Source organism: Pogona vitticeps, chromosome 1 (genome assembly GCF_051106095.1).
Source record: "Pogona vitticeps strain Pit_001003342236 chromosome 1, PviZW2.1, whole genome shotgun sequence".
Taxonomy (NCBI): domain Eukaryota; kingdom Metazoa; phylum Chordata; class Lepidosauria; order Squamata; family Agamidae; genus Pogona; species Pogona vitticeps.
Window position 1 is genome coordinate 185769670 of NC_135783.1, and position 23939 is coordinate 185793608.

The 23939-nt window shown below is 42.0% G+C and overlaps 2 protein-coding genes and 1 long non-coding RNA gene across 3 annotated transcripts in view; 1 reads left to right on the top strand and 2 right to left on the bottom strand.

Annotated features, from left to right (window-relative positions):
• Window positions 1-1345, bottom strand: part of PLCL1 (phospholipase C like 1 (inactive)) — a 246274-nt gene extending 244929 nt beyond the window's left edge. The window contains exon 1 of the mRNA XM_072979303.2: window positions 494-1345. Coding sequence (XP_072835404.2) covers window positions 494-742 — 249 coding nt within the window. The 5' untranslated portion in view covers window positions 743-1345. The remainder of the gene's footprint in view (window positions 1-493) is intronic.
• An 806-nt stretch (window positions 1346-2151) lies between these two features.
• LOC140701937 (uncharacterized) lies at window positions 2152-23320 on the bottom strand. Its single transcript, XR_012080956.2, has 3 exons — window positions 23151-23320; window positions 4895-22668; window positions 2152-2872 (listed from the first exon to the last, which is right to left on the bottom strand). It is a non-coding gene; the product is annotated as an uncharacterized LOC140701937 (long non-coding RNA).
• BOLL (boule RNA binding protein) overlaps window positions 22160-23939 on the top strand; it is a 94302-nt gene continuing 92522 nt past the window's right edge. The window contains exon 1 of the mRNA XM_078380029.1: window positions 22160-22236. The gene's annotated coding sequence lies outside the window, so the exon portion shown is untranslated. The remainder of the gene's footprint in view (window positions 22237-23939) is intronic.

Genomic DNA, 23939 nt, shown 5'->3' on the forward strand with positions numbered 1-23939 from the left:
TTGCACCAGAGTACCCGACCGGACGAACACGAGCCTGCTCCCGACCCCTTTCCTGGGCAGCATTTCTTCCCACCCACCCACCCCCAATCGCGGGCGCGCGCCCTTCGGCGAACCTCGGCGCCGCGAAGGAGAGCGAAGGCGCAGCCGATGCCCCACCGAGAGAGACACCCCCTCTCCCTCCCCCCCTTTCTCTCCCCACCTCAAGATCCCCTCCTCCTCCTCCTCCTCCTCCTCCTCCTTCTCCCGCCCCACGGAGGGCGCCCGCCAGGGCTCCGCTCCTGGTGTGGGGCACAGCTGGCATCTCTGCTCTCCCGGGGAGTGAGAACCACCAGATGCGGGGCTCTGCCACTCCCTCCGCTGACACCCGTGTGCGCCCGAGGCAGGGGCAACCGTCTCGTGCGAAGGCGCCGTCACGCTACAGTCACCCGTCGAGAGGAGAAGCGCTTTTTGGGGGCGGGGGACGGGGGGGGAGAGAGACCAAGGCAGCGCCTACCTTGATAATGCTGCTCCGCCGAGGGGTCGCCCGGGCCGCTTCCAGGAGGCTGGCCTCGACCTCCGGGGCGGCGGTCCCAACCAGGGCCACTCCGCTCCGGCGCTCCCTTCTCCTCCCGAGCGCCGCTGCCGCCGGCAGGTCCGCGGCTCCCGGCTCCGGCTCCAGGTCGGGCTCCTCTTGGTCGTCCTTGGGAGGCGCCGTCAGCAGCAGCAGCGCCCGAGGCTCTCGGCTGCCCGCGGCTTCGGCCATCGCGCTCGCTCCCCACAAAGCGGAGTCTCGGATCCCCCCCAAGGAGGAAGAGGGCGAGGCGGCGGCGAGCAGCAGCAGCAGCAGCAGCCCCTCCGAGGGCCGCCAGCGCCTCGATTCAGCAGCGCCCCGCCGCCGCCGCCGCCGCCACAAGTTTCTTCTCAGGAGGAGTCATGGGGAGGATGCTGGGGCTGGGCGGACGGGCGGGCGCGCAGGCAGGCAGGCGTTTGCCAACTCCGGTCCGCTTCGCTTCGGCTCCGCTCCGCTTCCCAGGCACGGCGCGGGGGGCAAGCCGGAGCGGTAGGAAGGCGCTCGCTCCACTTGGACAATGAGGGAGTTCCCGCTCACACTCCGGCGGCGGCGGCGTCCCCACCACCACCACCACCAGAGCCCAGCAAGCCCTTCCACGGGCGCGGCTCTCCTTGGGAAGCGGGAAGCCCGGCGCGAGGGATGTGCTGCTGGGAGGAACCACGCGCGAGCCCAGGCGGCCGGCTCCGAAGCCGCGCGCGAGCCCCGCCAGCGAGCAGGAAGGAAGGAAGGAAGGACGGGCGGCCGCCGCTCTTTTTACTCTCCCGGCTCTGTTGTGACAGGGCCCGACTTGTTGTGACAGGCGAGGCTGATGGATGCGAGCGCAGGCCACTGAGAAGGAGCAGTAGGGACCGGAGAGGGGCGGGCGCGGCCAATCGCGGGTCGGCGGGGGGCGGGGCCAAAGAGAAAGCTTGAGCGGGGAAGGCGTCCGGTTTTGAGAACGGATTCCCACTGGGTTTTAGGGGTAGCGCCGTCCGCCGACAACGAGGCATTTCAGGAGAGTCTGCAACGCGAGGGGCCGCGGGGGGGGGGAAAGGCTGGAAACCACCACCACCCCGGCTTTGGGCTGCCTGGCAAAAAACTCATGTTCCCATTTATTGTGTACTTCGCAGAGTTGTCAATAGGACAAATCAAGACAATGAGGCAGCTTTGTGGAGGCTGAGGAGCGCTCTGCCCTGCTCCGTCTAGGAACCCCCAACTACGACGAAAGTGCCTAATAAAGCTGAGAGGAGGGGAGTGGGAGCTTCTGGAGGGTTTTAAGGACTACAAGTCCCATCATACCCCGTCACTAACTAGGGCTGATGGGAGTTGCAGCAGTCCAACAGTATTTGGAGGGCCACACGTTCCCCCTCTGTAGCATACAGGATTCAGACCAGTCACAGAACAAGTACTGTATCTTTACACAAGTAGACTGAAAGACCAAGAAACAAAATAGCATCAAAGGTTTCCCAAATAGGACCCCTCTTGGAAAGGCATTCCTCCCTCAAGGCACCGCCATTTCTGCCTCTCTTGTACCTGCTGAGCACAGCTTACTAGTACACTCTCCATTCTTTAAGGATACAAATCCTTCCAAGACAACTTGCAAGGAAAAGCAACGAATTAACAAATTTTCAGTAAAATTTACTCCCAAATTAGCAGGTAGAGGATAGTAGTCCAAGCAGGTCTGGCCCAAGACATTTTCTACCTCAGTAATAAACAAGATGGTGCCTCTTTTCTTTTTCATATGTTAAATTCAACTGAGCCAGCACTTAAATTCCGGTGACAGGACAGCGTCCTCCACTCCACCTGAAAGGAGCAAGCTCAAGAGCCAGGGGGAAAGATGCAGGCTATACAACGGGCTCTGCTCCAACACTTTGGTGCTGTGCGGGGCAGCCACCTCATTCTGACTAATGGAAGGGTCGGCTTTGACCTTACACAAATAAGAGTCCAAATAATGAGGAAAGGGCATGGCCACAAATTACAATATTTACTTTTTCCTTTTCACAATTAGATGGTGCTCAGTACACATTACCTAGATGCTTTACCCACAAAATCCACATCATGTTTCAGTTTTCTTTCTACGTAATTGGCTTTCCATATGAAGAAACCAATCAAGAGATACCAGACATGCGATGTGTCAACCTGAAATAAACATTGTTGTGCTGGCTGGATAGCTCAGTGGTTTAGGTATCTGACTCAGAGTTGGAACTTGAGAGCTGTATTCCTTATTGTGTCTCCAAGGAGAAGAGCCAGCTTGTGTAGCCTTGGGCAAACTGCACAGTCCCAGGGCACCTCCAGAAGAACAGGATGGTCAACGACTTCTGAGTATTCTCTACCTGGAGAATCCTGAAAACAATTGCCAAAAGTCAGAATTTACTTGCAGGCACATGATTATCATATATATTACTGTATGCAAAATGGAAATAGAACTAAAGTCTGGTAGATGTTCTTTGTAATAGCACATTAAAATGCTGGCTGTTTCTCCTTATGGCAGAAAATGCATTGTTCTAAAATTAGGTATCACTTTTAAAAATAACAGATACTGTAATCCTAAACAGAAATAAATCCCCTGAATGCAGTGGAACTTACTTCCAAATTGTCAATATGCAGCTGGTTAAGAATATACATATTTCAATGCTCTGATATATAATTAAAATGAAATATAGGTAAGAAAATACAGCATGTTGTATAAGTGTTCCCTCATATTTTCATTCAGACAGGCTGGATCCAGAGTAACTTACTCATACTTTAGGTTCACTAATTTAAATCAAAAGGAAAGGTTAGGGCCGCTGATTTCAGCTTGCCTTTCTTAGCCTGCATCTAACTTTGTTAGAAGCTTGCCAGTTAATAAATTCTGCAAGTAATTTAACTATTGGATTTGACGTAAGCATAACTCCATGCAAGAGAGCAGCCATAAAGAAAAACAGTCCAATATTTCTGGCTTTGTTATGGCTTCTGATTAGCACTGTTTAGGCTAATAACAAATGCCTTTAACAATTCTAAGATAAGCATGCACTGCTAAATATTAAGAACAAAAATAGAACTACAGCGTGCCTCAGAGCATGTTACAGGATTGATTTATCATCCATTGTGCCAGACAATATAAAATTATGACTAAGATAAGATACAAATTACCAGTATTTGTGTGGTGAAGTGGCCATATTGAAATTTAAAAAAAACAAAAACCATTTGCTCCATGATTTTTCTGGAGATAATCCCATCCTTGGTACTAAATTTCTGATGGATGTTGCTTGCCAGATTTCTTCAAAAAAGGAGCACAGACAACTCATACTAATTGGATTTTGGGGAAAAATCCATGTTTGGACTATAACTGCCTGCTGCCTCAGGGAATCTGGGGGGCTGGCACTCGAAAAGATGCTTTTCCTATCTCTGATCCTGATGTGATGTTTCTAAAAGCTTGCATTCACTGGATCATATCCTGATTAGATCCAGCAAGTATCAAATATAAACATAAGCAAATAGATCGCTGCTAGCGTTTTCGGGGAGACAATCTCTGGCCTATAGATGTTGGGGGGAAAGTGAGGGAGGAAGAAAAAGGAGCAAACCAAAATGCGAGGTCTAAGAAATCCATTTAAATGATGGAAGTAATGGAGCTGGTCTTTCAAGAGACTTCCATCATTAGTTTTTTGATAGACTGACACTACATATCAAGATTGAGGTGGATTGCTGTACCAACTTACTTAAGTAAGGGCCATATTTACAGTAGTATTCACTTGTCAATTGCAAGAGTTAATGAGAAAAGTGGCAAATGTAAAAAAAAACAATAAAACCTCCAAGCTGCAACACATAAAATAGCCAACAAAACAATTCAGAAATAACCATAGGGCTCTCCTTATGTCAGCATTGGCTATGTGGAGTGTCGTGATGAACACTTGTGCTTCCAGATTTCCCACTACACATCCTCTTATGTGATGGTAAAACCATTAAAATACAACCTCCATACATTTCTTTCAGATTAGATAAGTGGGGGTCATAATTTTTAGGACCGGGGGAGGGGGGGAAATGGTTGTGATCTGTAACGACTAACATGGATTCTATTGTATTGGAGGGGGGGGATTTCTCCCTTGATTGAAAGTGACATTTTCCAATGTCCATCATATTAACATGCAGACAAAAGTACTGGCAAGGAATTGTTTGAAACTTCTTCCTTTGTATTTTTCACTAAATATTTCCTTTCCTCAGTGAAACTGGTAAAGGGAGACCATTCCCATCCCCACACTGCCCCCCATACATCCCAAAGCAGATTTAGAGAGCCGGGAAAAGTCAGAAACAGTTTTGGGGCATTGCAGAAGATGAGGAAGGAGTAAAATTCAACTGTGCTGGCAGTGAAATGGCAAATATTTTTACATGCATTTGTATAAGATCCTTACAGCTGCTCCATATGTGGATAATGGTTAGTCTTCTCATTACCCAGGTATTCTTCCTGAGGGGCAGAGTAAAGATGCCCAGTAGAAATCTGCACAGTGAAAACATTGTGGTTTCATTCATTTTGGGTTGTTTCACGTGGCACTTAATTTGTTTTCAGGTCATATGGGCACCAGTCTTTTCGTTAAAAGCAAAAGGGGCAATTTTTTTCTAAGTTCTTCCTCCCCCCCCCTTTCTGTTTCAGGCACTTATCCAAAACTAAAGCCCTACAGAAACTCAAAGCTACTCCAAAAAGCAGGAACAAGGCAACAGGCAATTGTCTACTCCAAAATCAGGCAGCAAAAGCAACAATACATGACAAAGAAAACTTAGTCATCAACTGACTTACTGTATGCAGTTCACTCGTATCATTATACCATCCTCATCCTAGTAGCGAATTCATCAGCAGGAAACAGTACAGACAACAAAGAGCAATAATATCATCATTTTAGCATCATCAGACCTATGCAGAGCAACACTAATTTGTATTCATTATCATCAATTCCTCCTCCACATTATCATTCATGATATGGCAGTGCTTCGTGCTATCAACATTAACAAGTTCTTCTCAGACCACATGAGTAACCTTTGGGGTGCAAGAGAGGATGCTGGCTCGTTCGTTCATTTAGTCGTTTAGTCGTGTCCGACTCTTCGTGACCTCATGGACCAGAGCACGGCAGGCCCTCCTGTCTTCTACTGCCTCCCGGAGTTCTGTCAATTTCATGTTGGTTGCTTCGCAGACACTGTCCAGCCATCTCGTCCTCGGTTGTCCCCTTCTCCTCTTGCCGTCACACTTTCCTAACATCAAAGTCTTTTCCAAGGAGTTTTCTCTTCTCATCAGATGGCCAAAGTACTGGAGCCTCAGCTTCAGGATCTGTCCTTCCAGTGAGCACTCAGGGTTGATTACCTTTAGAATTGATAGGTTTGTTCTCCTTGCAGTCCAGGGGACTCTCAAGAGCCTCCTCCAGCACCACAATTCAAAGGCATCAATTCTTCGGTGGTCAATAGGTGAAGAGATTTTATCTACAAAGGTCAAACAAAAGTAATCCAAATGAGGAAACTGAATGAAATCCAAAATGTATGGGTTCCTCTCATTTGTTAAACCAAATGATCCTGATTTTTGCTCTCTTTTAGAAATGAACAAAAGAATCTTAGAAAGAAAATCTATTTCACGTGTTGTTTCATTAATTACAACCCAAAATTCCCCTCAGTGTCTGGCAGCCCTGGTTCCATGGCCAACAGGAGGGATTTAAATGTGTTTCCATTCAGCTCTGTGGCTCCAGAGCAACTGATACCATGTTGCCCCGAAAATAAGACAGGGTCTTATATTAATTTTTGCTCCAAAAATCCATTAGGACTTATTTTCAGGGGATGTTTTATTTTTCATGTACAACAATCTACATTTATACTAATACAGTCACTTCTTCTTCTTCTGGTTGCTTCACAATGGTGGAGGGCAGGGTTTTACTTAACTGGGGCTTATTTTGGGGATAGTGCTTATATTACGAACATCCTGAAAAATACTAGGGCTTATTTTCAGGTTAGGTCTTATTTTTGGGGAAACAGGGTAGAGGCAGTGCCAGATTTATAGACAAGCTAAGTGAGCAACTACTTTGGCAACTCAAGTGATGAAGTGTCTCTGAATAATAACAAATAGGAAAAACTAAATTAAAAGCCATGGTAATGCTTTTACCATATCCTCCCCTCATAATTGTTGGTTACTTAGCCTTATTTTGACCATTCTATTTTGTAACATTTTTGTCCATTGTTGCCCTCTTGGTTTTTAGACTTGTTGTCTTTTTATATTATATTTATTTATCTATATTTTTGGGATTGGGTAGGATTTGGTTTTCATTAGATTTATTTTCATGCTGGAAATTGCCCAGCATAGTGGCAAGGCCACTTGATGGTCCGGTATAAAATCATGAGAAAGAAAGAAAGCTATGGAACTTTTTAAAGTTGACACACTTTACCTGAGCATGTCTTGACCTTAATCTGCCTCTGCAAAGGATAAGAAAATGTCCCTTCAATGGCCAACAGATGGGCCAGACTGTAGTCAGATTTTCAAAATAAAATAGTGATACATGAAGAAGATGAAGGGTTCATTTATGACTCTCTAGCCTTTATCCACCCATTAAATTGACTATAATTATGCTTATGCAGCAAATTGAACAGGTATGGAAGACAACTAATTGCCAGAGGCTTGTTAAAAACAAGAGAAGCAGAGTGGGCAGATAGCCTAATTACATTTAACTGTTACTGGTTTCCAGATTTGCTGTGCATCTAAGCAGAATACATTCACAATTAATTCTCCCCTTGTCCCATGACATCTTTTAACAGAAACAAGCAACGTATGTCTTTTGCACATACAGTACTTATGTTCATGCTCCTGCCAAAGTTAAGCACTGGTGACTCTATTGCTTTTAACATATGAAAGTTAAGCACACATTTTAGTCTCTCCCATTTCAAAACCAATAGAGCACAAAGTACCAAACATGTTGCAGAGTTTTAAACTTCTGGTTAAATTCCTCTAGCTGTGAAGCAGAAGTGCACAGACTTACACAGCACAATAATTTCATGTTTCTCCAGAGTACACAACCTTTTTTCCTCTCATCAACTGGCACTTAAAGTCTCATTAACTCACTCTGAGACATTAGTAAAAGAAATAATAAAAATATTTAATTCACTCACTGTTGAACAGATCAAAAACAGCATACTGAACATCTCTGATTGACTTTCAACAACAGGCCTCAACAGACAACAGCACATTGCTTCTAGCAGACTCCCAGACTACCTACTGATTAAAAGAGAGGGAAAAAGACACAGAGCAGAGAGGCAAGGTTCGCTTGAAATCAGAAATAGGTAAGGAGCATTTGGTTACAGGTGGATTGATTGGCAGTCACCCCAGTCCAGAAGGATTCCTCCCAGCCAGACCTACTAAAGGTGGCATGTAAGAATGCAATAACTCCAACATAACCTTGGCTGGATTTTGCATTGTCTCTCTCTCTCTCTCTCTCTCTCTCTCTCTGTGTGTGTGTGTGTGTGTGTGTGTGTGTGTGCGCGCGCGCGCATGTGTGTACGTGCGTGCGTGCATATAATTAAGGCTCTACAAGTGTAATTTACAACCAGGTTTTCCAATGTATCCAAACTGCTGCTCTCCAAGGCTCTTCCCATCTAGCTAGGCCTTCCTCCAGAGTGCTGTAAAGCAGATGTGGCAGACATAGCCCCCTTCAGATGTATGGTAGTAGGAATGTAACTCCTACTAGACCTTACCAGCATAGCCCAATGAGAAAGAATGATGGAAGATGCAGTTCAGTAACCTCTGAAGATCTAAGGCAGAATTTGTATCACATCTACCTATTTCCGTCTATACATTCCTTTGCAGTTCTGAAAACATTTAATTCCAATTGGACTATTCCTGGAGTTCCCCCTTTGTTGTTTTTCATATATTTTCTGCTTTGACAAATCTTGGGGTTCTTCTAAGAATGCAGATACCTCTTCTTTTGTCCTCTGGAGGCCTATTTTGGGTTCAGCCTTCATCAGCCCTCATTCATCACTGAAGTGGTTATTTGAGGGCAAAAAGAAAGCAAACGAGAAAAACTATTTTTTTCAATGATTACTGTATTCTAGCCAATTTATTTTTTTCCATAACTTTATAGAGGTTAACAAGCAAATTATATAAATGTATTAGGCTGTGACCCAATGCTTCTGCCCCCTAAGAATAAAGGATATGTTACTTTGCAGCCAGTACAAAATGCAATTAGATACACATGTTTGCGTTGTTAGTAGGTCATGAATGAATATGCTTTGTTATTTCACCATTTATCGCATTCTATCACAAGATGAAAAACCACGCAAGCTGCTTCTTTACCTCACGAGCGGGACAAAAACTACATTCTTTAGTCCTTTCTAACTTGAAAGAATAAGCGAATTTCAAACAGAGTCTACTGTATTTAAGTTTCTTTAAAAAAAAACTGTTGAGAGCAGAGAAGTATTTCAAAAGCAAAGGCGCCCTCTAGTTCTGAAACACAAAACATGCATGTTCTTGTTGTTTAGTCACTAAGTTGTGTCCGACTCTTCGTGACCCCATGGACCAGAGCATGCCAGGCCCTCTTGGCTTCCACTTCCCGGAAGTGGTCAAATTGATGTTGGTAGCTTTGATGACACTGTCCAACCATCTCGTCCTCTGTCATCCCCTTCTCCTTGCCATCTCCTGTTTGACCACCTCCAGCATCCCGAGGTTCATAGATCTTACATTCCAGGTTCCTATGCAGTATTTTTCTTTGCAGCATCGAACTTTCCTTTCACTTCCAGGAGCATCCACAGCTGAGTGTCCTTTTGGCTTTGGCCCAACCACTTCATTAGCTCTGGAGCTACCTGTAATTGTCCTCCACTCTTCCTCAGTACAGTGGACCCTCGACTTACAGACGGCTCGACTTACAGACTTTTCGAATTACAAACTTCTCTGCCTGCAAAATTTAGGTTCGACTTGCAGCCAGAGAATCAACCTACAGACCAGAAAAAAAAACAAAATGGAACAAAAACGGAACAAAAACGGTCGGTTACAGATTAATCGGTTTTCAATGCATTGTAGGTCAATGGAGACTCGACCTACAGACTTTTCGACCTGCAGCCACCATTCCAATACAGATTAATTCCGTAAGTAGAGGGTCCACTGTAGCATGTTGAATGCCTTCTGACCTGAGGGGCTAATCTTCCAGCATCATATCTTTTAGCCTTTTGTTTCTCTTCGTGGAGTTTTCTTGGCAAAGATACTGGAGTGGCTTGCCAGTTCCTGCTCCAGGTGGATTGCGTTTAGTCAGAACTCTCCACTATGTCCTGTCCGTCTTGGGTGTCCCTGCATGGAATAGCCCATAGCTTCTCTGAATTACTCAAGCCCCTTCACCACAACAAGGCAGCAGTTTGTGAAGGGGCAAAACATGCATACAAAAGCATAAACCTTACTTTCAGTGACATTTACAGGGCAGGATCCTGTAAATGTCACTGTCTCTGGTTGCCAGATTAGACTATTCTTATTATCAGATTACTCTTTGAAACAAAGGTCCCAATCAAATCCATGTAAAGTGTTGAATTCCTACTGATATCAAAATGTAAGGATTTACTTGCAGGTATGTGCATAAAATATGACTGCTCTGAAGGGTACCTCTTTGATTTGATGAGCATTTTTTTCTTTCTGAGGTGGTTGTCTTTCCAGCCAAGCACTTAACCTGCAGGCTTCAAGTGGGGCTGATGAAGTTGTCCTACGATGTCCTCATGCAGTCCATCCTAGTCCTGTGGCTCCCGAGCTTCACAGACAGAGCGGCTCAGAGGCCCAACGGCTTGGATCCCTGAGGTTCAGCAGGACCCGGCACCTCCTCTCTCTCTCTCTCTCTCTCTCTCTCTCTCTCTCTCTCTCTCTCTCTCTTATGAGGTTCAGGGGGTGCCAGCTCATCCTCCCTCAAAGACCTATCCTGTAGGACTATGACACTGGTTTATAAGTGTGAGCTCTGAAACTTTCATTCTCAAGGTAATGCGGCAACAGAGGTGTCTGCAGAACTGCTGGATTTCTCCTTTCAAGGAAAATAGCTGTTTCTGTTTCCAAGCAATACTTCAAGAAGACAAAAATACACAACAGCAATGATCCAAGAAGGGATGCCACGATATGGGCTGAATGAGTCAACAGCAGTTCTCCTGCATCTACCTTTCTTAGACAAAAAAAAAAAAAAAAAAAAAAGCCATGGAAACCAGGGGCCATTTAAAAGTGATTTGTGACATGGCGGAGGTCACCTGATCAAAGTACGTTTTCTTTACACCCTGGGCCACCCTAAGCTTGAAGGTAATGTTCATCTCTGCCCTCTAGCAATTAGCAGAAAACATCTTAATTTGCATGATAATAAAAATGCTAATAAACACCAGTGGGGCAGGCATTTAATGGCAGTGAAACAAAGAAAGTGTGAAAATAGACTGTCATTTTATGTCACTCCATCAGATAAGTACTATTATTCTCTGAACACCTTTCTATTAGGCAAGCCACCCCTTCCTAACCACATCTGTGAGTCAGTGAGTCAGTGCAAAGGTGTTTTATGTGTGGCCCTCACACAAAGTCAGTGCACCAAAAAGCCAGGAATCGGGGGGGGGGGCACTAGGGAGACAGTCTGTGGGTCCTGGCACTTGGGCCCATCCTGGCATGTGGAGCAAGGGCAGGAGTGAGGTGCCAGCATCATGACTGAATGTGAGCCTTGTACCCAAACAACAGCACGGCAGAGCATGGGAACAGCTCCTCTTGAGCCTTCCATAAGGACAAATAGTGCCAGAGGGCCTCAGAAACCCCCTATGTGTCCTGCATGCAAGGCAGCACAGGAATGATTATACTTGTGGTAGCTGCTGAGAAAATTTTGTTACCTGCGCAGCCACCCTTTTTACCCCTGGCTCTGTTGTCATATTGCCTGATTAGCCAGATTGTATTGGATTCTGAACCAGTTTACCCAGATTCCACCACCACCCCCTATACTAATTTCCAAAATCAGTTCACCCAGAAGTAGTCTCTTTACCTCCATTCCCATTTCTCACCCTCTGATATCACAAGGGCCTGTTCCTGCCTTCAGGGCTTGGCCATGAGATGTCAAGGAATGAGACACTGCTGACCAAGCAGCCCAATTAATCATCATCATCATCATCTTAGAACTGCAGAGCTGGAATTACCCTATGGAGTGCAGCTCCTGTCATGGAAGCATAGTCGGGGGGAATCAAACTCCCAACCTCTGGCTCCACAGCCAGAGACCTAAACCACTGAGCTATGGAGCAGTTCACAAATATGTGTGACTGCCATTATATTAAGTCTTCATTGACTATTGTCATCAAAGACCTAAATGTTGTTTTAGTGCAAACTGAATCCATATGATTTGTGTAGATATTAATTTATCACTCAGCAATTATTTTCAATGTCTGCTCTAGGTGGGACTAACACTTGCATTTCAATCTTTTTTTTTCCTTTTCCTTTTTTCTTTTCTGCCACTGAAGCAGATGGTTGTCATTCATACAGATAAGTTTGTTTCCCAATTCAGCAATGAATGCTGTGCAAATACTGTATAGTTAAAGCTATTATTTCTAATTTCCACTGTTAGACCTGTTTAGTATTTAAATCTGTTTTCACTTTCCTAGCTCTCTGGCATCCTTTTGGTCTTATTCACAGGCAACATTATGCTTAACTGATCAAAAATAGTGTCATAATAAGTAGGTGTCATAATTTTGCTATTTTATTCTTGATACTATTTTCCAGACAATCCACTAATCATTGTAGTTTAAAAGTCCTAACACAGATCTTTCAAGGGAGACAATGTTCATCTGTTACTTGAAAACTGACAATTCATTCTTATCTTTCTTCTGCCCAGTTACTGAACTACACAAAGGCATTTACGGTAGCTTCAGGACAAGGTTGTGTAGCTTCATAGAGTCATGAGGGTCAGGCCATCAGCCTTTCAAAGCAAGCTAAATTGATGTGATCCCTCTAATGCACAAAAGGAGAGTGTATGCCGACACAATTGTGTGCCTATGAGCACATAGGTCCATACAAACAGCCATTAATATTATATATTTATTTATTTATTCATTTTTTAAAAAAAACATTTTTATCCAGCCTTTCTCCTTCAAAAAAAAATCCAAGGTGGCATCCCAACACTTCTATTTATTTTCTTTTTCTTTTTTGTTGTCTCCCCAGCTTCATGTGATGTCAATGGAGCACTCCCACACTTTCAGACAGGAATATTTGCTAGTACACAACATACAACATTGTATCCAACAGCCAAACTATCTTCAATTGCTTACAAAATTTTATTGTCAAGGGATGTTTCATACCGTACACTATTTAAAGACAGTGTTTGAGTCTTATAGAAGCCTGAAGAATCAGATATGAATAGAATACATTTAACACTGATGTTATCAATACCTCTGCTCCTTGGAACACCCTTTCACTTTCCTATAATAGCAAAGGAACACTTGTCCTTGAAATACCTTCCTTCCGCTGGATGCTTCAAAGCTATTGAAATGTTGTCCTTGTACATGTTTTGCTCCTTAATCCAGTCAATGGATGGCCTCTGCTAAATTCAAAATTCAGGAAGAGGATGGCCTTGAAAGTCTTTCCCTCATGGCTTTATTTGAGTGGCACGGTGTAATATTTAATTTTAAAACAAAGGTTTGTGAAAAACAAAGGATAAAAACCTCATTGCATTGTCTAGAACAGTCTTTCCCATCTTGGTGCCCACCAGGTATGCTGATTAGAATCTCCATCCTCCCCCAACATCTTGGCTTGCTAGGATCCATTCTGTTCCAAGGATTATCATTGATTGCAGCCCAGTGCGTTTCAGACCCATCAGACCCTTCTTCCGGAGCAATGTATAAAATCAAAAGGAATGAATGAACCAAAGGACTGTAACAAGTTACAGGACCTAATGTTTAGGTTATTTGAGCTCACTGGCAATAAAGATTTTTGTTACAAAACTTTCCTCACCCACATTCCTGAAGGAGAACAATGCACTGTAAGAGACATGCTTGGTTAAAAATTGTAAATTGATTTGTGTCATGTAGTGCAGGAGATTCCTTTACTGTTTCTTTTATACAATATACGTATATAACATTCAGGTAAGAGTAATTAATTTCATCATTTTTAAAAAATGTTTAGTTTTAAACTATAGACTTAAAAGGAACAGCATCTAGAATCCAAAGGATTCTGCTTTGTCACGGAAAAAGATACCCAGTGATTGCCTTATAAGAGAGGTGCTACATGAAACATATTTTTCTGGAGCTGTTGTGAGCAGAAAGGTGTTTTCTGAAAATCTCACACTGTATGCTTCTCTCTCTCTCTCTCTCTCTCTCTCTCTCTCTCTCTCTCTCTCTCTCTCTCTCTGTGTGTGTGTGTGTGTGTGTAAATACACAGAGACAAAAAGAGTGGCAACACCAATGGGGCAGTATACAGTCACAAACCAAAGAAATGAACATGTGAGTACCAAAACATTTGCAACTGCAACAATTTTCTGAAAGAAGGGTTGAATTTTCTGACAGAATTGCAAGGGTGCTGATATTTTTGGCCATGACTATAGAAAAGTAAACAAACAAAATTTGTGTGTATGTTTGTAATAATGTATAATATGGCTGACTGTTACCCTGCAATATGCATTCCTATGCATTGCATTGCACAATACTGGATTAACTGGAAATATACACTATTTTTGTTGTTTAGTCGTGTCTGACTCTTTGTGACCCCATGGACCAGAGCATGCCATGCCCTCCTGTCTTCCACTGCCTCCCAGAGTTTGGTCAAATTCATGTTGGTCGCTTTGGTGACACTGTCCAACCATCTCGTCCTCTGTCGTCCCTTTCTCCTCTTGCCTTCACACTTTCCCAACATCAGGGTCTTTTCCAGGGAGTTTTCTCTTCTCATGAGATGGCCAAAGTATTGGAGTCTCGGCTTCAGGATCTGTCCTTCCAGTGAGCACTCAGGGTTGATTTCCTTCAGAATGGACAGGTTTGTTCTCCTTGCAGTCCAGGGGACCCTTAAGAGTCTCCTTCAGCACCACAACTCAAAAGCATCAATTCTTTGGCGGTCAGCCTTTTTAATGGTCCAGCTCTCACTTCCATACATCACTACTGGAAAAACCACCGTTTTCACTATGCAGACTTTTCTCAGCAAGGTGATGTCTCTGCTTTTTAAGATGCTGTCAATGTTTGTCATCGCTTTCCTCCCAAGAAGCAGGTGTCTTTTAATTTCGTGATTGCTGTCACCATCTGAAGTGATCATGGAGCCCGAGAAATTAAAATCTATCACTGCCTCTGTATCTTGCCCTCATATTTGCCAGGAAGTGATGGGACCAGTGGCCATGATCTTAGGTTTTGTTTTTCTTATGTTCAGCTCCAGACCGGTTTTTGCACTCTCCTCTTTCTCCCTCATTATGAGGTTCTTTAATTCCTCCTCACTTTCTGCCATCAGAGTGGTATCATCTGCATATCTGAGGTTGTTGATATTTCTTCCAGCAATCTTAATTTTGGTTTGGGATTCCTCCAGTCCAGCCTTTCGCATGATGTATTCATACAAGTTAAATAAGCCGGGGGACAATATACAGCCTTGTCGTACTCCTTTCCCGGTTTTGAACCAATCAGTTGTTCCATATCCAGTTCTAACTGTTGCTTCCTGTCCCACGTATAGGTTTCTCAGGAGATAGATAAGGTGGTCAGGCACTCCACTTTCTTTAAGGACTTGCTAGAGTTTGCTGTGGTCCACATAGTCAAAGGCTTTTGCATAGTCAATGAAGCAGAAGTAGATGTTTTTCTGGAACTCTCTGGCTTTCTCCATAATCCAGCTCATGTTAGTTCCTCTGCCCCTTTGAAATCTAGCTTGTACTTCTGGGAGTTCTCAATCCACATTCTGCTGAAGCCTACCTTGGAGGATTTTGAGCATAACCTTGTTAGCATGTGAAATAAGTTCAATTGTATAGTAGTTGGAGCCTTCTTTGGCACTGACATTCTTTGGGATTGGGATGTAGACTGATCTTTTCCAATCCTCTGGCAACTATTGAGTTTTCCAAACTTGCTGGCATATTGAATATAGCACCTGAACAGTGTCATCTTTTAAGATTTTAAATAGTTCAACTGGAGTGCCATCACCTCCACTGGCCTTGTTGTTAGCCATGCTTTCTAAGGCCCACTTGACTTCACTGTCCAGGATGTCTGGCTCAAAGTCAGCAACCACATTATCTGGGTTGTCTGGGATATCCAAATCTTTCTGGTATAATTCCTCTGTGTATTCCTGCCACCTCTTCTTGATGTCTTCTACTTCTCTTAGGTCCCTCACATTTTTGTCCTTTATCATGTCCATCTTTGCACAAAATGTTCCTCTAATATCACCAATTTTCTTGAACAGATCTCTGCTTTTTCCTTTTCTATTATTTTCCTCTATTTCTTTGCATTGTTCATTTAACAAGGCCCTCTTGTCTCTCCTTGCTATTCTTTGGAAGTCTGCATTCCATTTTCTGTAACTTTCCCTATCTGCCTTGCATTTTGTTTCCCTTCTCTTCTCTGCTATTTGTAAGGCTTCATTGGACAGCCACTTTGCTTTCTTGCATTTCCTTTTGTTTCGGATAGTTTCTGTTGCTGCCTCCTGTACAATGTTATGAGCCTCTGTCCAAAGTTCTTCAGGTACTCTGTCCACCAAATCAAGTTCCTTAAATCTGTTCTTCACTTCCACTGTGTATTCATAAGGAATTTGGTTAAGATTATACCTGAGTAGCCCAGTGGTTTTTCCTACTCTCTTCACTTTAAGCTTGAATTTTGCTATGAGAAGCTGATGATCAGAGCCACAATCAGCTCCAGGTCTTGTTTTTGCTGACTGTATAGAGCTTCTCCATCTTTGGCTGCAGAGAATATAATCAGTTTGATTTCGGTATTGCCCATCTGGTGATTTCCATATGTAGAGTCGCCTCTTGTGTTGCTGGAAAAGAGCGTTTGTGATGACCAGCTTGTTCTCTTGACAAAACTCTATTAGCCTTTGCCCTGCTTCATTTTGAACTCCAAGGCCAAACTTACGTACCTGTTGTTCCCTTTATCTCTTGACTCCCTACTTTAGCATTCCAGTCCCCTGTAATGAGAAGAACATTTTTCTTTGGTGTCAGTTCTAGAAGGTGTTGTAAGTCTTCATAGAATTGGTCAATTTCAGTCTCTTCAGCATCAGTGGTTGGTGCATAAACCTGGATTACTGTGATGTTGAAAGGTCTGCCTTGGATTTGTATTGAAATCATTCTATCATTTTTGAGATTGTATCCCATTACAGATTTTCCCATCTTTGGCTGACTATGAGGGCTACTCCATTCCTTCTACGGGCTTCTTGCCCAGAATAGTACATATGAAAATCGTCTGAATTGAATTCACCCATTCCCGTCCATTTTAGTTCACTGACGCCCAGGATGTCAATGTTTATTCTTGCCATCTCCTGTTTGACCACCTCCAGCTTCCCAAAGTTCATAGATCTTACATTCCAGGTTCCTATGCAGTATTTTTATTTGCAGCATTGGACTTTCCTTTCACTTCCAGGCATGTCCACTGCTGATAGTCCTTTCGGCTTTGCCCCAGCCACTTCATTAGCTCTGGAGCTACTTGTCCTTGTCCTCCGCTCTTCCTCAGTAACATGTTGGACGCTTTCTGACCTGAGGGGCCTATCTTCCAACATCATATCTTTTAGCCTTTTGTTTCTGTTTATGGGGTATTCTTGGCAAAGATACTGGAGTGGCATTGCCAGTTCCTACTCCAGGTGGGTTGTGTTTAGTCGGAACTCTCCACTACGACCTGTCCGTCTTGGGTGCCCCTGCACAGCATAGCCCATAGCTTCTCTGAGTTACTCAAGCCCCTTCTCCATGACAAGGCAGAAATCCATGAAGAGGAACTGGAAATATATAGGATTAATTAAAATATATAGATTTATATTTACTTGAGATCTATGCTACACTTTCAAGCTATGTCTTAATTTTCCGAAATTGATTCTAGATCAAATTTGTTTGCATAATTTTATTCTAGTTTTTAAGACATGTGAAATGGTTGGGAAATTTTTAAGTGGCCAACTAGTACATGCAGCAGTTATAATTACTGTAACACACCATCCCATTTTCAATATGTATGTATTAATTAATTGGCTATTAATGCTGTGCTATTGTATAATGGACACAATGGCCTGAATAATAAACATATGTCAATGTTCAGATCTGCTTGTTTGTTTTAATTTGTCTGCCTGTATGCACCTCCTTCTTCTGATACTTGAAACCCAATTATTTCTGCTGTTCTGCTAGTCTTTTGGAGTCCTGTTAGTCCCTCAGTTTCATAATTGTGGGTTATTTGTCCGTAAGTCTGAAGAAGACTGGATCCCTGGTGCTGGTGCAAGGGCATATTTATGTGCCCTTGGCCACATAAATATCTGCCAGATTTTTCCCCCTGAGAATACTGCAATCTGCACAGACTTACGTGGAGGCACCACCCATTGACATAAATGGAATTTACTTTGAAGGAAACAAACACAAGTTGGGACCCATGCTGCCTGAAGATAAGAGTCATTCAGCACTCAGTAGATCCTCTTTTTGCTGTCTTGTTAGTTATAAAAGATAGTGCATTTATTCTCATCTTGTTCTTTTCCTTTCACACAGCTCTGCTGTTCCTTCTCTACCAAAGCTGCATCGATCCATTATCACTTCCTTTTGAAAAATGTCCTCACCCACCCACTCCTTTCACAGAAATGTGGTTGTCTTTGGATGTCTCTGTGGCTGTCCTATTTGTCACAGTATGTTCTTTTGTCATGGCTGCAGTTTTAACTCCTGTTCACTCCTTCATCTCATCCTGCTTCATTGCTTGATGCTCTTGCTATTTGGTTCTTTCCCTTGCTATTTCGGCTCCTTCCCCTACAACACACACCAGCTAATATCAGCCTTACCGTGTTTCTTAGTTATTGCTATTTGCTCTTGCTATCATGCTTTTATACTCCTTCTTTTCATTACCACTTTCTTGTTTCAAACTCCACATTCTTTAATTAATCAAGTTCCTTATCTAGATCAGAGGATATTTCCTGGCTGGGTCTTCTTCCAAGTTGCAGACACTATTAATTTGCCTTCCCCTTTCATTCTTTTCTGCTCTGCAATATCTGTAGCATTTTGATATTTGTGACATTTAGTGCTTTCGTAATATTTAACACTTTCCTCTTTCTTATGTTTTTTTATTTTTGTATTACACAAAATACACAAGATATTTACTACAACTACACTAACACAGCACTGTAATAAAGGGGGGAGGATAAAAAAGAGAAACAAAACTACACACAGATAGATAGATAGATAGATAGATAGATAGATAGATAGATAGATAGATAGATAGATAGATAGATAGATAGATAGATAGACAGACAGACAGACAGACAGACAGACAGACAGACAGACAGACAGAAAGAAAGAAAGAAAGAAAGAAAGAAAGAAAGAAAGAAAGAAAGAAAGAAAGAAAGAAAGAAAGAAAGAAAGAAAGAAAGAAAACCTTTATTGGCATAAATAGAGCATTTATATAATCTTGTGCTTTTATCACTCAAGTTTCTCTATTGACGTATCAAATTTTATAATTACTTTCTTATTTATATTTAGTTATTATATTATTGCCCTGTTTCTCTACAGAAGTATAATGAATATTCACCCGGAGTAAAGCCTTTTTCCTTTCTCAAATATATGTAACAAAAATGGTTTCCTTATGTCTCTAAAATCGTCGATACATGATACTCCTTTTCTTATTTTAATCTCACAAATTAGTTTATCATTAATAGCCATATTCCACATTTCCTTATACCAAACTTCCATATTAAGTTGGCTATCAGATCTCCAGTTCTTTGCTATAATCAGCCATGCCACTATCACCATAATAACAATTTATTACTTTTATTCCCAACTTAATTGGTTATTACTAACCATATTCAGCAAAGCAATATTTGAAGACAGTTATACATCCTTACTCAAAATGTATTTTATCTCTTTAAAAAAATTGACCACTTATTTTTTCTCATTTCACAAGACCACCACATATGTAAATAAGTCCCCTTTTATTTTTTATATCCCCAGCATAAAGACAAGACAGTTTCATTTGTTCAATTCATTTTAACAGGCATTAGGTATCATCTCCATGCGGTTTTGTAACAATTTTCCTTGACCCTTATCAACATATTTTTAATTATTGTTCTATTCCACATTCTACTGTATTCCAGTCTTCCACCTTGCTTTCCTTAGTTAGATCATGTTGCCATACTTATTTTAGTGGTATTGTTTTAAATATTTAATGCTTTCCATATTCCCCAGTCTTATATTCTCTTTCTACTAATTCTTCAGCGTTCCAGTTGTTCTACTCCTACTCAGTCATTGTTGCTCTTTATTTGACACCTGCTCTTTGTTCTCTAATTTTTTTTAAACTATCAAGATTCTAGGTACTATATATTGGAGGCCCTATTCTGGATTGCGGATGTTGGATAAAGTAAATCTTATTAGGTTGAAGTGCTATCACTGACCCTGGAGGAGATAGTGAAGAGAATCCATTGTACAGCATAAAGTCTGTGGCTGTTATGGAAATCTTGAATGTTGAACTTACAGATTGGCAGTAGGAATTGAAATGCTGTTTTATATACCTGTACAAATATAAAGAAATGGCTTTTATTTTGTTAGAAGGCCGATTTTATGCTGTCAGATCCAGGATTGTAAACTAAATATGAGCCACATTAAAAAATTATTTTGATGTAGAATTGGATTCCTTTGTCTGCTTTATTAAGTGTTGCATAATACTGTAGTTGTCTTAGTGGAGAACCTATACCAGGATCTAGCCGGGGAGTGCATCCTTGTTGGTGCTGCTGGATCTCTCAGTGGTTTTCAATAATATCAGCCATGATATTTATCAAATGAAAAACATAATTAAATAAATCCTTCTGGGCTATGTCTCTGGTATGAAATTTGGAGGCCCTATTTTGTAATGGCTCTGATTCTTCCTGGAAGATCAAAACCAGAAGCCAGTGCTGGGGTACTCCTATTCAAGGCCTTGGTCTTTGGCCTGTGTTGTCTCACAGATTTCTGCTTTATCACCCAAATTATGTAGTACAGTATTTACACAAAACTGCTGGGAAAAGTTGTCAATAATTTTAGAATTCAGTTTCACCAGTATGTGGATGACTCCTTTCTGTATCTCTCTTTTATACCTAATTCCAGGTATTCAGCTATTCCTGGTCTCAACCAGTGTCTGCCACTGGATATGAACTAGATGAGGGCAAACAGATTGACACTTAATCCAGACAAGAATTGGTCCTGGTCAATCAAAAGGCAGATCAGGGAACAAGGATTCAACCTGTGCTGATGGAGTTGCACTCCTGCTGAAAAATCGGGCTTGTAATTTGGGAATACTCCTTGACTCATGTCTGAGCCTGGAAACCTATGTCTCAAAGGTGGCCAGGAGTGTATTTGCATAGTAAAAGCTAGGGCACCGGGTGCACATGTTCCTTGAGAAGTCTGATTTTGGCTAGAGTGAGACATGTACTAGTTACATTCTGCAACATACTCTACCTATAAAGACAGTTTGGAAACCAGCTGGTGCAAAAAGCTGCAGCCAGACTATTGACCAGGGCGCATTACAGAGAGTATATAATTCTGTTACAGTATTTCCATTGGCTACTGGTCTAGTTTTGGTCCCAATTCAAAGTTCTTGTTATGACCTATGCAGCCCTATATGGCTCGGGTCCAGGCTACCTGATGGACTGCATCTCCTCATATAACCCTCCTTGGGTCTTAATCCCATCACCTCTACAGATACATTTGACAGGGACCCGAGAGGAGGCCTTCTCAGTGTTTCCTCCAGATTATAGAATGTTCTCCTAAGCTGCCCCCCTCTTCACTTTTCTGTGACTTAAAAAAAAAGGCATTCCAAAGGCTTTCAGTGTTTAAAATCTAATTTTAGAATAACTAATTGCCATATGTTGACTGGCAAAATATAATGTTCAATCTTTTTTTAAATGCCTTTATATATCTTAATTTGTTTTTATATAAAGATTTTACTATTTCTTTGTTTAATATTTTGTATATTATTTCTAATTCTTTTATTGTGAATGATTTGTGAGTGCCTTGAATCCCGTTCCTGGGAGAAAGGTGGTATAAATGTACCCCGCCCCAAAAAAACTGATTAAATAAAAATAAATGGTCACTCCAAAAAAACTGCAAGTGTACATAATGACTGCATTTTACATAAAGAATGCATGGATCATGGAACCTTTATCTGATATTAAAACGTGCGTCCTGTTTTATTTGAATTTAATTACATGTAAATAGCAACCAGATTACAGAAAGGAGAATGAGTATTAGGATAAAAGAACTATGACCATTCTAGAAGACCTATTTTATCAAAAGCATTTGGTTAGTCACAGTGCATCTTTGTTGAATGGGCCATTCTTTTATGCATTATTCATTCTCAAACTAAACTGCAAGCCACTCATGATCCATGCAAGCTTTTCCTACCGACTGCATTCACAGCCATCCCATAAAGGCTTCCAAAAACACTTGCACGTGATGTGAATGGCTGGAGGTTGTTGGCAAAATGACACCCGGCAAGGGGAGGAGGAACCCATCTGTGTATGTCAGAAAGCAAACAGCGCAGGGGGAACAGAACGGCAGCATCTGATCCAGCCTTGGGACTAAGATCCTACCCCTACCTGAGCAGAGCAAGATTTAGTAACTGTCACTGTGTGGAGCTCAGTGAGTAACTCTCCCTGCACTCCAGAGTGTGTAAGGGGACAAAGGGCATAGCTCTTGAAAGTTGAGCATGTTACTTTCAGGACAGCAAGTTTCTCTGATGGACAGCAACAACAGGAGTAAGCCTGGTTGCAGGAGTGAGGGTAGAGAGTCTTCTTTTTGAAGCGCAGCAGATATATACGGATTTATTTAACTCAGCACCCCAGGGACTAGAGGTCAAAGCTACATCAGTGCAAGAATGATACTGAATTGTATAGGCTGGAAGGAAGAGATTGTGACAGAGTTTGGGGAGAGGTAGGAGAGAAGTTAGAAGATGCCGTGCATTGATTAGGAGAGTAGGGAAAAGATTATACGTACTGTACAATTCAGGGCTGTGAGGATGAAGTACCGGGGTTGCAGAAAGTGGCAAACACACTCATAACTGTAGGGCAGCGCCTGAGGAAGGATGAAGGTTAATTGTTTGAACTATAATAAACAAACAATCAAACAAATAAATAACAGCCTGCAGCTAATGGAACTGTACATATTGTGTATTTCTATATCTAGACTTTGGTTTTGTTCCCTAGTTCTGAATATATAATAATAACGTGGATTTAAATGGGCACTACTTTTTAGCTGGAATATTATTCTACAGGAGAGCGATTCTACTCTTCAACAGAACATTCCTTCTTTCATTATGTGGATTGCATCTGCTGTTCTTCCTCCCAACTTCCATCAGTTTATTTATTTAATAAATGTCTATACCGCCGACTTAGTGCTGGACACTAAACGATTAACAAACAGAATAGAAAACAGTACGAAGACCTACACGGAATCTATCCATGTACTGACTGCATGAAAGTATGCTATAAAGAGGTGACAGTGACCCCCTGCCTCCCCCTACCTTCCTGGTTTGCATGGGGAACCACCCCACTTACTTTTAACTGATGTGAGTTAGCTGTCAGTTCAGACTATACGAAGGACCATATTCTCCCTTCTCTTGCTGGCCTCACCCGTAGAAGTTGCCTTCTTGGGGCCTTCTATAGGCTGTGGAACTCCCTTCCTTTAAACTGGCCTCTTGCCCTTCTGCCCTTCATGAACTGCTGGATAACTCAGTGGGGTTTAGGCACCTGGCTACAGAGACGGAGGTTAGGCGTTAAATTCCCCACTATGCCTCCTTGACAGCGGTTGGACTCAGTGATCCACAAGGAGGTCCCTTCTGCATTTCTCAGATTATTATTATTATTATTATTATTATTATTATTATTATTATTATTATTATTATTATTATTATTATTGGCAGTCTTTTGACCATTGCCTGGCTACCCAGGAAGACTGCTTTTAAGAGGGGTAAGAAGGATAGTTAAGAGTTAGCATGGATTGTGGGCTGAAGTGACATTGTTTTTTATAGATGCATTTTTACATTCTGTTTAATTCAACTGTTCAAATATTATAATTTGCTTGATTTTGATTTTATATTAATGTTTTTGAATTTCTATTTGTGAGATTTTTAAAAACTCTTCTAACTACCTTGAGCCCCAGTTTGCAGAGAATGATATGTGTAACAAACTGGTGTAAGCATAGGTTGTATTTAGAAATTGAACTTAAATGAAAATGGGGTTTTCTTACTTATTAAAAATTAAAATTAACACTCCTGCTGAAAGTAAATTTAAATATTCTTTGATTATTCTTAGTGAAAAGGGTATTAGAAGCTGTAACGGTTAACA